At 44.2% G+C, this 13,678-nt stretch overlaps 1 protein-coding gene across 1 annotated transcript in view; it reads left to right on the forward strand.

The window, feature by feature from the left end:
- LOC311130135 (rho guanine nucleotide exchange factor 7-like) overlaps positions 1–11,745 on the forward strand; it is a gene marked incomplete at its 5' end in the record, with an annotated part of 28,166 nt that extends 16,421 nt beyond the window's left edge. Inside the window, 10 exons of the mRNA XM_084162819.1 lie at positions 2,081–2,227; positions 2,357–2,443; positions 2,666–2,744; positions 3,093–3,226; positions 5,014–5,235; positions 5,466–5,559; positions 5,629–5,718; positions 9,362–9,464; positions 9,810–9,864; positions 10,028–11,745. Coding sequence (XP_084018945.1) covers positions 2,081–2,227; positions 2,357–2,443; positions 2,666–2,744; positions 3,093–3,226; positions 5,014–5,235; positions 5,466–5,559; positions 5,629–5,718; positions 9,362–9,464; positions 9,810–9,864; positions 10,028–10,150 — 1,134 coding nt within the window. The 3' untranslated portion in view covers positions 10,151–11,745. The remainder of the gene's footprint in view (positions 1–2,080; positions 2,228–2,356; positions 2,444–2,665; positions 2,745–3,092; positions 3,227–5,013; positions 5,236–5,465; positions 5,560–5,628; positions 5,719–9,361; positions 9,465–9,809; positions 9,865–10,027) is intronic.
- Between the last annotated feature and the right edge of the window lie 1,933 nt (positions 11,746–13,678).

Raw genomic sequence — 13,678 nt, forward strand, 5'->3', positions numbered from 1 at the left:
ACAATCTTCCCAGCTCTGCAGATTTTGCTGCGAAGAGACAGAATCATGAGATCATTTGTTTTGGTACTGTTTTCATTTGTTTTGTAGCTTGTTTTTGGTCACAGGTCCAGGAATGGCTGAAGGATTGCAATATTTACCTGGAGCTAACCCTGCAGATAGCAGTACTGGGTGATCTGAAAAGTAATAGTCAATCAATCAATAATATAATAATAATACTTTTAGCAAAAATGATTATTTTCAATTTACAATCTGTAGAAACAATGAGAATAGAAGGGTTCAGAACTTTTGTGAAACATCACAGTACAGTTGAAAAATATATGACAAATAGAAATCCAATATGGATGGTGTTAAGAGGGTTGAATGGAGCTGAAGGATGGGACTAATAACAACTAACAACAACTAATAACAACAAGATAACTAATGTAAAGCATACTGTGTCCATAATAAGTATATAGGTTATAGGTTGAGAGCTTTTGTGAAAGAGCACAGTTAGAAAGATATGGCATATAGAAGCAAACCGGATGGACATCATGAAAATGATCGGAGAGGTTGAGGGTAGAGGAAGTTCTGTAGTAAAAACAAACAAAATATAATTATTGTAAAATTGACTGTGTCCATAAAATGTATATAGTATGTATAAGCTGGAAGTAGAGGCCTAAGCGTTGTTGTTCACTAGTTTACTCCAATTAGGGGAGGGGTGGTGGGGTTGGAAAGTAATAAAGGGAAATATATTTTTTAAAAGGATATGTGTAAGGGTTGGTGTGAGGTGTGACCCTGGTGCGGTGCAGGTTAGACAGTAGGCAGTCGGCAGAGATGGTGAAACAAGGAACTTTACTGATGGTCCCGAAGCCAGGATACAAAATAACGGACTTTACATGAAAAAGGTGGAGCAAATAAGACTCCAAAAAACAGGCAGACAGCCAAAAATACGAAATACTAACTATGACTGAAATAATGAATAAACAGGGAGAACACTTCTCACGTACCTGTCCATATGTCCCGCGATCAGACACTGATTAGTACTGCTTGGCATAGTGAAACTAGCAGAGAAAACTGAGCAAGGGAACACAGGGAAGTGAGGGCATAAATACACAGGTGCCTAAGGTTGTCGGAGGATGACACCTAGTGGGTTGCTCCGGAACTGCGATCCACTCCTGTAACAGATATGTATATATATGTATGTATGTGTAGATGTATGTGTATGTATATACACATACATATATGTATATATACACATACTGTACATATACCATTATTTATCCTCCACCAAACTTTACATTTGGCACTATGCATTCGGGCAGGTAGCGTTCTCCTTGCTTCTGCCAAACCCAGATTTGTCCGTCGGACTGGCAGATGGTGAAGCGTGATTCATCACTCCAGAGAACATGTTTCCACTGCTTCAGAGTCCAATGGCGGCGAGCTTTACATCACTCCAGGCGATGCTTGGCATTGTGCATGGTGATCTTAGGCTTGTGTGCGCCTGCTTGGCCATGGAAACCTATTTAATGAAGCTCCCGACCAACAGTTATTGTGATGACGTTGCTTCCAGAGGCAGTTTGGAACTCGGTAGTGAGTGTTGCAACTGAGGACAGATGATTTTTACGCGCTACACACTTCAGCACTCGGCGGTCCCGTTCTGTGAGCTTGTGTGGCCTACCACTTCGCAGCTGAGCCGTTGTTGCTCCTAGACGCTTCCACTTCACAATAACAGCACTTACAGTTGACTGGGGAAGCTCTAGCAGGGCAGAAATTTGACGAACTGACTTGTTGGAAAGGTGGCATCCTATTGACGGTGCCACGTTGAAAGTCACTGAGCTCTTCAGTAAGGCCATTCTACTGCCAATGTTTGTCTATGGAGATTGCATGGCTGTGTGCTCAATTTTATACACCTGCCAGCAACAGGGGTTGCTGAAATAGCCAAATCCACTAATTTGAAGGGGTGTCCCCATACTTTTGTATATATAGTGTATCTATGGACACACAATTTTACATTGTTTCTGTGGTAATAAAAGTCTGTGGTACTGATGCTGTTCCCATGATAACCTATAAAGTGGTGCTGATGGTATTTCCGTGGCGACAGGTCCAGTGCCAGGAGGTGAGGAAGAGGAAGGAGCTGGAGCTGCAGATTGTGACTGAGTCCATCAGGCTGTGGGAGGGAGACGACATTAGAACACTGGGCTCTGTCCTCTACATGAGTCAGGCTCTGGTTAACAGCCCTGGAGCAGAGGTCAGAGGAAAACCTTAGAACAACCTCACAATAACATTATAATAACTGATGTACATGAGTAAAATACTATTAACACACTGTCTCTCTGTCTCTCTCTCTCGCTCTCTCTCCATCTCGCTCTCTCTCTAGGAGAAGTGTGAGCGCTACCTCATGCTCTTCCCTCATGTCCTCCTCATGCTGTCTGCCAGTCCAAGGATGAGTGGCTTCATATTCCAGGTATAACCCCTGACCCCTTAGTCTACTATACCAGAGTCATATTGATTTGGTGCCAAATGGAAGAAAATGGACTGAAAGAGCGAGGGACTACATGAACATGCTCATTTTATTTTTCAGTGTCAAAATGTTTTCTACGGTGTTCCCTAATGAATAGGACCCAGTTGTGATTAACCACTGTGTTTAGTGTGGGTTCAGATGTTGATGATGGTTTCTTGTCTACAGGGGAAGCTGCCATTGACTGGTATGACTGTGACCACGGTAGAGGACAGTGAGGCCCACAAATACTCCTTTGAGCTTTCTGGTAAGACTACTGTGGTTTATTCAGAACGTACATGTGTCCCGAGTGGCACAGTGGTCTAAGGCACTGCATTGCAGTGCTAGCTGTGCCACTAGAGATCCTGGTTAGAATCCAGGCTCTGTCGTAGCCGGCCGCGACCGGGAGACCCATGGGGCGGCGCACAATTGGCCCAGCGTCGTCCAGGGTAGGGGAGGGATTGGCCGGCAGGGATGTAGCCCACGGGGGGCCAGTATGAAAAATATAAAAATAATGTATGCACTCACTAACTGTAAGTCGCTCTGGATAAGAGCGTCTGCTAAATGACTAAAATGTAAATGTAAATGTGTATAATGTGTGTATTGTGTCCTCCAGGCAGTCTATTTGAGCGTCTCCAGGTTGTGTGTAACAATCAGCAGGACCTGCAGGACTGGGTAGACCACCTGACCCGTCAGACCAAACACACCACTCCCCCAAGCCACAAACCCCTCACTGTCCCCTGCCACACGGTCAGTAACACACATATGCATTGTACATAAGCACACACACACACGCTCACACAGACAAACTAAGCTATATGGGAAAACACTGTACAGTGCATTCGGAAAGTATTCAGACCCTTTTACTTTTTCCACATTTTGTTACGTCACATCCTTATTCCAAAATGGATTCAATAAAAAATGTTCCTCATCAATCGACACACAAAACGAAAACAAGTTTTTAGAAATGTTTGCAAATTTATGAAAAATAACCAACAGAAATTCCTTATTTACATAAGTATTCAGACCCTTTGCTATGAGACTCAAAATTGAGCTCAGGTGCATCCTGTATCCATTGATCATCCTTGAGATGTTTCTACAACTTGATTGGAGTCCACCTATGGTAAATTCAATTGATTGGACATGATTTGGAAAGGCACACACCTGTCTATATAAGGTCCCACAGATGACAGTGCATGTCAGAGGAAGAACCACGCCATGAGGTCGAAGGAATTGTCCGTAGAGCTCCGAGACAAGATTGTGTCGAGGCACAGATCTGGGGAAGGGTACCAAAACAAGTCTGCAGCATTGAAGGTCCCCAAGAACACAGTGGCCTCCCCAACAACACAAGACTCTTCCTAGAGCTGGCCGCCTGGCCAAACTGAGCAATCGGGGGAGAAGGGCCTTTGTCAGAGAGGTGACTAAAAACCCGATGGTCACTCTGACAGAGCTCCAGAGTTCCTCTGTGGAGATGGGAGAACCTTCCAGAAGGACAACCATCTTTGCACCACTCCACCCACAGGCCTTTATGGTAGAGTGGCCAGACGGAAGCCATTCCTCAGTAAAAGGCACATGACAGCCCGCTTGGAGTTTGCCAAAAGGCACCTAAAGACTCTCAGACCATGAGAAACAAGATTCTCTGATCTGATGAAACCAAGATTGAACTCTTTGGCCTGAATGCCAAACATCACATCTGGAGGAAACCTGGCACCATCCCTACGGTGAAGCATGGTGGTGGCAGCATCAGGTTTTTCAGCGGCAGGGACTGGGAGACTAGTCAGGATGGAGGGAAAGATAAATGGAGCAAAATGATCCTTGATGAAAACCTGTGCCAGAGCGCTAAGGACCTCAGACTGGGGTGAAGGTTCACCTTCCAACAGGACAACGACCCTAAGCACACAGCCAAGACAACGCAGGAGTGGCTTCGGGACAAGTCTCTGAATGTCCAGAGCACAGGCTTGAACCCGATCAAACATTTCTGGAGAGACCTGAAAATAGCTGTGCAGCGACGCTCCCCATCCAACCTAACAAAGCTTGAGAGAATCTGCAGAGACTAATGGGAGAAACTCCCCAAATACAGGTGTGCCAAGCTTGTAGCGTCATACCCAAGAAGACTTGAGTCTGTAATCGCTGCCAAAGGTGCTTCAACAGAGAACTGAGTAAAGGGTCTGAATACTTATGTAAAGGTGATATTTCAGTTTTTTATTTGTAATACATTTGCAAAAATGTCAAGAAACCTGCTTTTGCTTCGTCATTATGGGGTATTGTGTGTAGATTGATGAGGGAAAAAAACAATTTAATCCATTTTAGAATAAGGCTGTAACGTAACAAAGTGGAAAAAGTCAAGGGGTCTGAATACTTTCCGAATGCACTGTAAATGTAACAATTACAACTAATCTCTGTCTCTCCCTTCCCTCTCCCCCCCTCACCTCTCGCTTGCTCTTCCCCACTCCTTTCCTCTCTCCCCCCTCCATCCCCCCTCTCTCTCCTTCTCCTCCCTCTCTCTCCCCCTCCCTCTCTCTCCCTCCCTCCATCAGTTGCCCTCCCACCCTCTGACTCCGTCCCGTCACGCGGAGGGCCGAGCGATGACGGTGGCCCCTGCCTACCACACCCTGCCCCACCCTTCCTCCCACGGGGCCCCACACAGCAGCATGATGTGGGGGCCCCTGGAACCCCCCAACACCCCCAAGCCCTGGAGCCTCAGCTGCCTGCGCCCCGCACCCCCTCTCAGGCCCTCTGCTGCACTCTCCTACAAGGAGGTGAGGAAGAGTGTGTGTGGATGGGGAGGGAGGATGTGTGTGTGTGTGATGGCATTGATAGCAATTGTGTTATGTGTATGGTGAGGTTGGGTGTCATTGCTTATTTGTGTCATTCATTCCTGTCCCTCACTCGCTGTTACCCTTTCTCCTTGCCCTCTCTCTCTCTCTCTCTCTCTCTCTCTCTCTCTCCCCTCTCTCTCTCTCTCTCTCTCTCTGCTCTCTGTCTCCAGGACCTCAATAAAAGTCCTAAGAGTGTGAAGAAGCTTCTTCCTAAACGTAAACCAGAGAGAAAACAGTCAGACGAGGAGTTTGCCCTGAGGAAGAGTAAGTTTGCTCTGTGTGTGTACGTGTGAGTGTGTGTGTTCTAACCCCCTGCTCTCCTCTCGTCCCCAGGTACAGCTGCTCTAGAGGAAGATGCTCAGATCCTAAAGGTGATCGAAGCTTACTGTACCAGCGCCAAGACCAGACAGACCCTCAACTCGAGTAAGAACACGCACACACACTCACACACTCATCGTTACTGTCAGGTCTTGTTGTCTCTTGTCATTCTTGGATCACAGTAGTCCAATGCTATCCTTAACCCTGCCATTAGTACTTACTTCTCTTTCTAACAGTTTCTTTCTCTTTTCTGTCTGTCTCTCTCTTCACTCCTCACCGCTCCTTCAATCTTCCGTTGACGTTCGTTCCTCGTTTTATTTTAATTTTACCATTTGTTTGTTGGGTTTGTTTGTTCCCCTCACTACCATTGTATTACGTCTTATTGTTATGATTTCTTCCATCGCTCATCCCTCTCCATTCACCTCTCATTGATTATGGTTTGCCCTCGTCATCAACATTGCGCCACCTACCCCCCCACCCCCCCCCCCCACCCCCACCATCAGCCTGGCAGGGCACTGACCTGATGCACAACCACGTGCTGGGGGACTTGGACCGGTCCTGTGTGGACTCTCCAGGCCGCCGTAGCAGCGTGTCACGGCCTGACGTGACTGGCTCAGACCTGTCGGAAGACTCTGACTACGACTCTGTGTGGACGGCCCACAGTTACAGGATGGGCTCAGTGTCGCGTAAGAGCTGCATCTCTCACCAGAACTAAACCCCCAAAACTACCGTGGTCGTACCGTACCATACCGTACCGTGCTAAACAACACAGTACAGCGCGCTTACCTCTTAACCTGTGGTCTACAAGAAAACAAAACGATTTTTAAGGGTTTTATTTATTTATTTTATTTATTTTAATTATTTAATTGTATTGTCTTTTTTATTTTTGTTTTTTCCTTTTTTTGATTGTCCTCTGTTTGTATGAAAATCTCCCTGTTGCCTTGACCAATCTCCCCTGTTTTTTGTGCCTCCTCTCTTTCCGTAGTTATCAGGTAGCTTGTGTTGGGTAGTGTCTGTTCATTTTTCCTTGAATATACCCCCTCCCTATGTTTAGCCCTGACGTGTTGGGAACCCTGTGAAGGGGGGTTTGGGGTTATGTCAGAGAGAGTTAGTGGTGGTTGTTGGTGGGGCGGGGGGTGCAGGTAGGGAGCGATGGGGACTCTATGTCTGATATTCAGATATGATTCAGGAAGGAGTGTATTCTATTGACCATATTCTCTATCTTAGCTCCTGTTCCCACATATATAACAGCATGCAAATGTCATGGTGACCTTTGACATTTCCTTATGACATAATTAATTAATTATATCTTTTTGGTATTACTATGACTGTCTTATGGCTCTCACCACTGTTGCAGTACCCCCTGCTGTATTTTACACACAGGACACAGCATGCCAAGCAAATACAGCATCATCAGTAGTATTTCTAGTATATAGGTATATAGGTATAGGTATATAGGTATTATATAGGATATGAGATTCCTGTTCCACTATTTCTAAACAGCATGTATGGTTCATTCCCAGGGTGACGATTTAAACTCTTAGCATCAGATTGTACCCCATTCCAAGATACAGGACAATATTCCTTCAGACAGCTAAAAATATATATATTCTCAAAAGCCAGAGAGTTGTCTTTAGCATGCATGCTGGACCTCACTAAGACCGAGTGTCAGACTTGAATATTTAGTATTTAGAGTTTGTATCAGTAAATCTACTGCTTACAAGCCTACATAGAAGTCAGTTTTTAAGAAACATCAATTAATTAGATAAGGTAATCACTGCTCATACTACTCAAAGAAAGGACCATGAAATTATAGTTCTGTGGTTTAAATTAAACAGTCAAGCCTCTGTATTCTAGGACACAAATCTATGTTTAAAACTCAACTGCAGGCAGCATCATGTAGGACCAGGCTATTCCTGATTACATCACATGACCAGTAAAAACTCTAGGCCCTAAGCAGAGGCTAACTGTCTTCAATGCCAGTGTCATCAAACCTGGCAGGTCCAGTCTCTATATCCCAAGTAGGAAACCTTTGTTTCAAACAACACCAATATCCTTCACCACATTTCCTACCTTGCTCTTCCATGCGCTAATAAGAACTATTTTTGTGACAAAGTATTTCCTAGTATCACATTACAAACCCCTATTTTACTGTCCACTTCAAATCAGTCCTCTCTCCCCACCGTTATTGTAACAATATATGGAATATACTGGTTTATGTTATTTATATATTTATAAAGATTATTTGTTTATTGTTTATAAATTATTTTGTATGAGGTATGTGATTTTTATTATTTAATTTCACTGTGTATGTAAATGTTTACAACTGATTTGGTGAACTTAGTCGGTCTCTCTCTCTCTACATTTGATGAAATGGTATCACTAAAGTTTAGTTTACACTGGATATTGAGCATGGGTTTTTGGGATACATTTTTGCACAATCTCTGTGGCAGAGCATTGAAATGTGTTCAATATGAACAGTTCTGTTACTGTACCCCCCTTACAGGTCTACTAACCCCAGTGTGTGTGTGTATGACGTCATACTGTACGATGTAGCATAGTTATTATGCTTGCCATAGATATGAAGTGTGCCTGTACAGTACAGCTCATCCATAGTGTAAATCTACCATTTCAGTGTTCAGATAGTGTCAACAGAAAGAGAAACCTAGTCTTGCAGGAGCAGTCATGTGCGATACTTATTCATCAAGACAGATGGACATGAACTAAAAATAGTGTCCTTTTTGTACATAGTGGATGTAAATGGAACAAAATAAGAAGCCAAACAGTGGTTATATGAGTATTTGAGCTAAGAATATGACTGTCCTCATGTTTTGTGTTCTACTTTGTGACTGCAGTGTATTCTGGGGTTGAAAAAAACTAAAACAGAGAGGCAGGGTGAAGTGACTGCGATGTCCAACTGTGTCCTCTGTGCGCTCCAATGCTGTATATGACCTGTCCCACACCTGTGATCAAAATGTCTTACCTATTGACCTACCTACAAACAGCACCTACAGAGTATTTGTTATATATATACAGATTGACCTACCTACAAACAGCACCTACAGAGTATTTGTTATATATATACAGATTGACGTATATGACAAGAGTTCCCAAACACTGTATCATTGAGTTTTGAATAAATCTGTCATTTGTTAGCTGTTGGTATTTTGGGTGTTTTGTCAAAAGCACAACTTATTTCACTGTGTTGGATGTCACTGTCAACAAGGCTCCAGGCTGAACCATTGGAACAGGAAATGTGAAAACAAAATGGTGTCTTTTCTCTCATGAATATACGCTGTATCCTTGTTGTTTTGGGTCTGCAACAGGCAGTGGTGTGGTGAGGTAAAACCAATGAGGGGTGAACGGATAAGGATGATCTGGATGTAGCCTCTCTTTTCTTCCTTCTGTTCTTCCTCACCAACATGGCTCCTCTGTCTCCTCTGTCGTTGTGTCTCTTGGTTCTGTGCATGCCTAACTAACCCACAGCCTCTCCACGGTCTCCTGTGTTTGTGTCCTTTTTTGTGTCCATTTTGCTTCCGTTACCACGTAGCCAATCACACATCAGCACCAATCAGAAACTCATTCACTTATGTTAGCTAAACTGCTGTGGGTAGAAGTTGCCCTTGGCTTAGGCACAGATCTAGGATCAGGTTACCCTCCCACTATTCTAACCTCAGCCATTAGGGGTTGGAAGTCCAAACTGACCTTGGATCAGCGTATCTAGCGTGTTGTGTTGTGTTTGGAACAGGGGCGATGCGGAGGGACACAGGGCTGCAGGTCATCATCCCTGGAGAGGAGAAGATCATCGTGGAGGAGACCATGAGCAACGGACAGACTGTGGTCGGAGAGAAGTAAGACCTCCACCTTCCGTCCTCATTCTCTTCTCCTTCCTCTGCTTCATCCTCCTCCTCCTAATCCCCACTTCCTCTCCCACACTTCCTCCCCTCTTCCTTCCTCCCCACACTTCCTCCCCTCTTAATTTTGGTCAGGAATGAGTATCTTGGTAACCCCTGACAGTTTCTGTCATCATGTGCTGGAGGAAATTCCCAAATGAAGATGGTGTTCTCATAAGAATGCTTCTGTTTCTGAACGATTAAGTATTAGTTAGTATGTAGACTAGTGCAGTACTGTGCGCATCCATATATAGTCATGTATTTGCTTCTAGGATGGTATTAACCATGTGTGTTGCGTTGAAGGAGCCTGGAGGATGTAGTGTACGCCCTGAGGGACGAGGTACAGGAGCTCAAACAGGTGAATGTCTGCTCTGTGTCACCATCACACTGGCTTATAACAGGCCTATGACAGCTCATGACCGCTTACGACACCTGACATTACACTGGTATGACGGATGAAGTAGTCAAACTACAACTGAACGCTTGTGGCATATTCAAACTGACCTTTGACCCCTCAACAGGACAATAAGAAGATGAAGAGGTCACTGGAGGAGGAGCAGAGGGCACGGAAAGATCTGGAGAAAGTGGTCAGGAGGGTGTTAAAGAGTATGAACGACCCCACCTGGGACGAGACTAACTTATGAGGTGTGTGTGTGTGTGCATGTCAGAGTGAATTGTGTGTGTGTGGGTGTGTGCTAGTGTGCGATGGAGAAACGTTTGTGAGTGTGAATGAGTGATTGCGTGCAGATACGTGGTTGTGTGTGTGTGTGTTGAACTAGGACCCTGAGGTTTTCCCGGTCAGGTCATATGTCTAGGAAAAACTTGTGGCTCCACCTATAACAATGAGGAATGTCTGTGGATCCATCCCTAAACCAACATGGACCTGGAGTCTTCCCTCTCCCTCCCTCCGTCTCTGTTTACAAATGATACTCAGCAAAGCATTACAGCTCTAATGGTACTGTACAAAAACAACTCCTCATTCACCTCTTCTCTACTGTTATTTAATTACTATGAAATCTATCCATTTTGATGTCTTATATTTCCATTGTCTTGTGGTCTTCTGTGTAAGGCCTGGACTTGTGGCGGCCTGCCTTGTGGTTGGGCCTTGTGTGGTCATTGATTGGTGGGTCAGAAGGGATTTGTACAGAAATGGACTGGCTGGTATTGGTACTGACTGTAATTGGTACCTTCTGGGATTGGTACTGGCTGGTATTGATATTGGTACTGACTGGTATTGGTACTTGCTGGTATTGATAATGGTATTGGTACTGACTGGTATTGATACCTTCTGGCATTGGTACTGGCTGGTATTGATATTGGTACTGACTGGTATTGGTACTGGCTGGTATTGATATTGGTACTGACTGGTATTGGTACTGGCTGGTACTAATATTGGTACTGACTGGTATTGGTACTGGCTGGTATTGATATTGGTATTGGTACTGACTGGTAATGATATTGGTACTGACTGGTATTGGTACTGATTGGTATTGATATTGGTACTGACTGGTATTGGTACTGATTGGTATTGATATTGGTACTGACTGGTATTAGTACTGACTGGTATTGATATTGGTACTGACTGGTATTGATATTGGTACTGACTGGTATTGATATTGGTACTGACTGGTATTGGTACTGATTGGTATTGATATTGGTACTGACTGGTATTGGTACTGACTGGTATTGATATTGGTACTGACTGGTATTGGTACTGATTGGTATTGATATTGGTACTGACTGGTATTGATATTGGTACTGACTGGTATTGGTACTGATTGGTATTGATATTGGTACTGACTGGTATTGATATTGGTACTGACTGGTATTAGTACTGACTAGTATTGATATTGGTACTGACTGGTATTGGTACTGATTGGTATTGATATTGGTACTGACTGGTATTGATATTGGTAATGACTGGTATTGGTACTGATTGGTATTGATATTGGTACTGACTGGTATTGATATTGGTACTGACTGGTATTAGTACTGACTAGTATTGATATTGGTACTGACTGGTATTGGTACTGATTGGTATTGATATTGGTACTGACTGGTATTGATATTGGTAATGACTGGTATTAGTACTGATTTGGTATTGATATTGGTACTGACTGGTATTAGTACTGACTGGTAATGATATTGGTACTGACTGGTATTGGTACTGAATGGTATTGGTACGCTTTGATGTAAATATGAACACTGCTGAGGTATGAAATAAAATGTGTTTTTAGGAGGTTGACTCCAACCCTCGTCCTTGTACTGCAGGAAGACGATGATGATGATGATGATGATGAGGAATTGGATTTACGTAGCACTTTTCCAGGTGCTCAAAGCGCTTTACATTTACACCTAATCTACCACCAATGTGCAACACCCACCTAGGTGATGCCACGCTAGCCGCTTTGCAGCAGGAAGCTCACCACACATCCGCTACTATGTCTGTGTATCTCTCTGTATCTCAAACTAGTATCAGTGTCTCATAGCCTCTCTGTCACCCAGCTTATCTGGAGTCACCAAGCAGGTAATGAACCAGGGTGATGCTACAGGACCACATGTAGTATGCATGCGTCCCAAATGGCACTCTGGGCTCTAGTCAAAAGTAGTGCACTATAAAAGGAATAGGGTGCCATTTGGCACAGAGACGTAATCTTCTCTGATAAACACAAGCTAACATGTCTGAGTACAGGCTGGGTGCTAGGGGCCTCTAGGAGAGCTGGTCATGTTGTGTAGGGTAGGCTGTAGTCTGTCTGGTTGAAAGGTAAGAATGACATTTGAAGGGGGAGATCAGGACATGACATTCTACAGGTATTTATGAGGTAACGTGATATGAAGGCTTGGGAGCAAGATAATTACAACAACCATGATGATGATCCAAAGGAAGGAAGGTTGGTTCTCTCTCACACACACACTGCCCACAAGCATAGGGTGATTAAAATATTTTCATCTTTCTCTCTCACTCATTTGGCAAGGAAGGTTTGTGTGTTTTTGTGTGTGTGTATGCGTGTGTGATTAGATCCCACCTTATCGAAGTGACAAGCTTTCTAAAGGAAAGGCTCTAATTCTGCTGGTGTCGCCTCAAAGGCTCAAATGTCATCCTTTATCAACGTACCGCCATCACCTTGTTCCCTGATTGGTACTGGCTAAAGTCACCCTTTGTCTTCTGTTGAAATATTCCTGCATAAATACAAAGGAACATAAAACCCTGATTTATCCTCTAACACCCAGATCTAACACTCAGATTGATGCTAGACATACAGGTTCACTTTCTATTCTACACTGGACAAAAATATAAACGCAACATGCAACAATTTCAAAGATTTTACTGAGTTACAGTTCATATAAGGAAATCAGTCAATTGAAATAAATAAATTAGGCCCTAATCTATGAATTTCACATGACTGGGAATACAGATATGCATCTGTTGGTCACAGATACCTTTAAAAAAGAAAACCAGTCAGTATCTGGTGTGACCACAATTTGCCTATGGCAGCACAACACATCTCCTTCACATAGAGTTGATCAGGCTGTTGATTGTGGCCTGTGGAATGTTGTCCCACTCCTCTTCAATGGCTGTGTGAAGTTGCTGGATATTGGCGGGAACTGAAACACGCTGTCGTACACATTGATCCAGAGCATCCCAAACATGCTCAATGGGTGACATGTTTGGTGAGTATGCAGGCCATGGAAGAACTGGGACATTTTCAGCTTCCAGGAATTCTGTAAAGATCCTTGTGACATGGGGCCGTGCATCATCATGCTGAAACCAGGGGTTGATGGCGGCGGATGAATGGCATGACAATGGGCCTCAGGATCTTGTCATGGTATCTCTGTGCATTCATATTGCCGTTGATAAAATGTTTTCGTTGTCTGTAGCTTATGCCTGCCCATACCATAACCCCACCGCCACCATGGGACACTCGATTCACAACATTGACATCAGCAAACCGCTCTCCCACACGGCGCCATACACGCTGTCTGCCATCTATCTGCCCAGTACATTTGAAACCGGGATTCATCCTTGAAGAGAACACTTCTCCAGTGTGCCAGTGGCCATCGAAGGTGAGTATTTGCCCACTAACGTCGGTTACGATGCCGAACTGCAGTCAGGTCAAGACCCTGGTGAGGACGACTAGCACGCAGATGAGCTTCCCTGAGACGGTTTCTGA

Source organism: Coregonus lavaretus (genome assembly GCF_964263955.1).
Source record: "Coregonus lavaretus genome assembly, chromosome: 5".
Lineage (NCBI taxonomy): Eukaryota > Metazoa > Chordata > Actinopteri > Salmoniformes > Salmonidae > Coregonus > Coregonus lavaretus.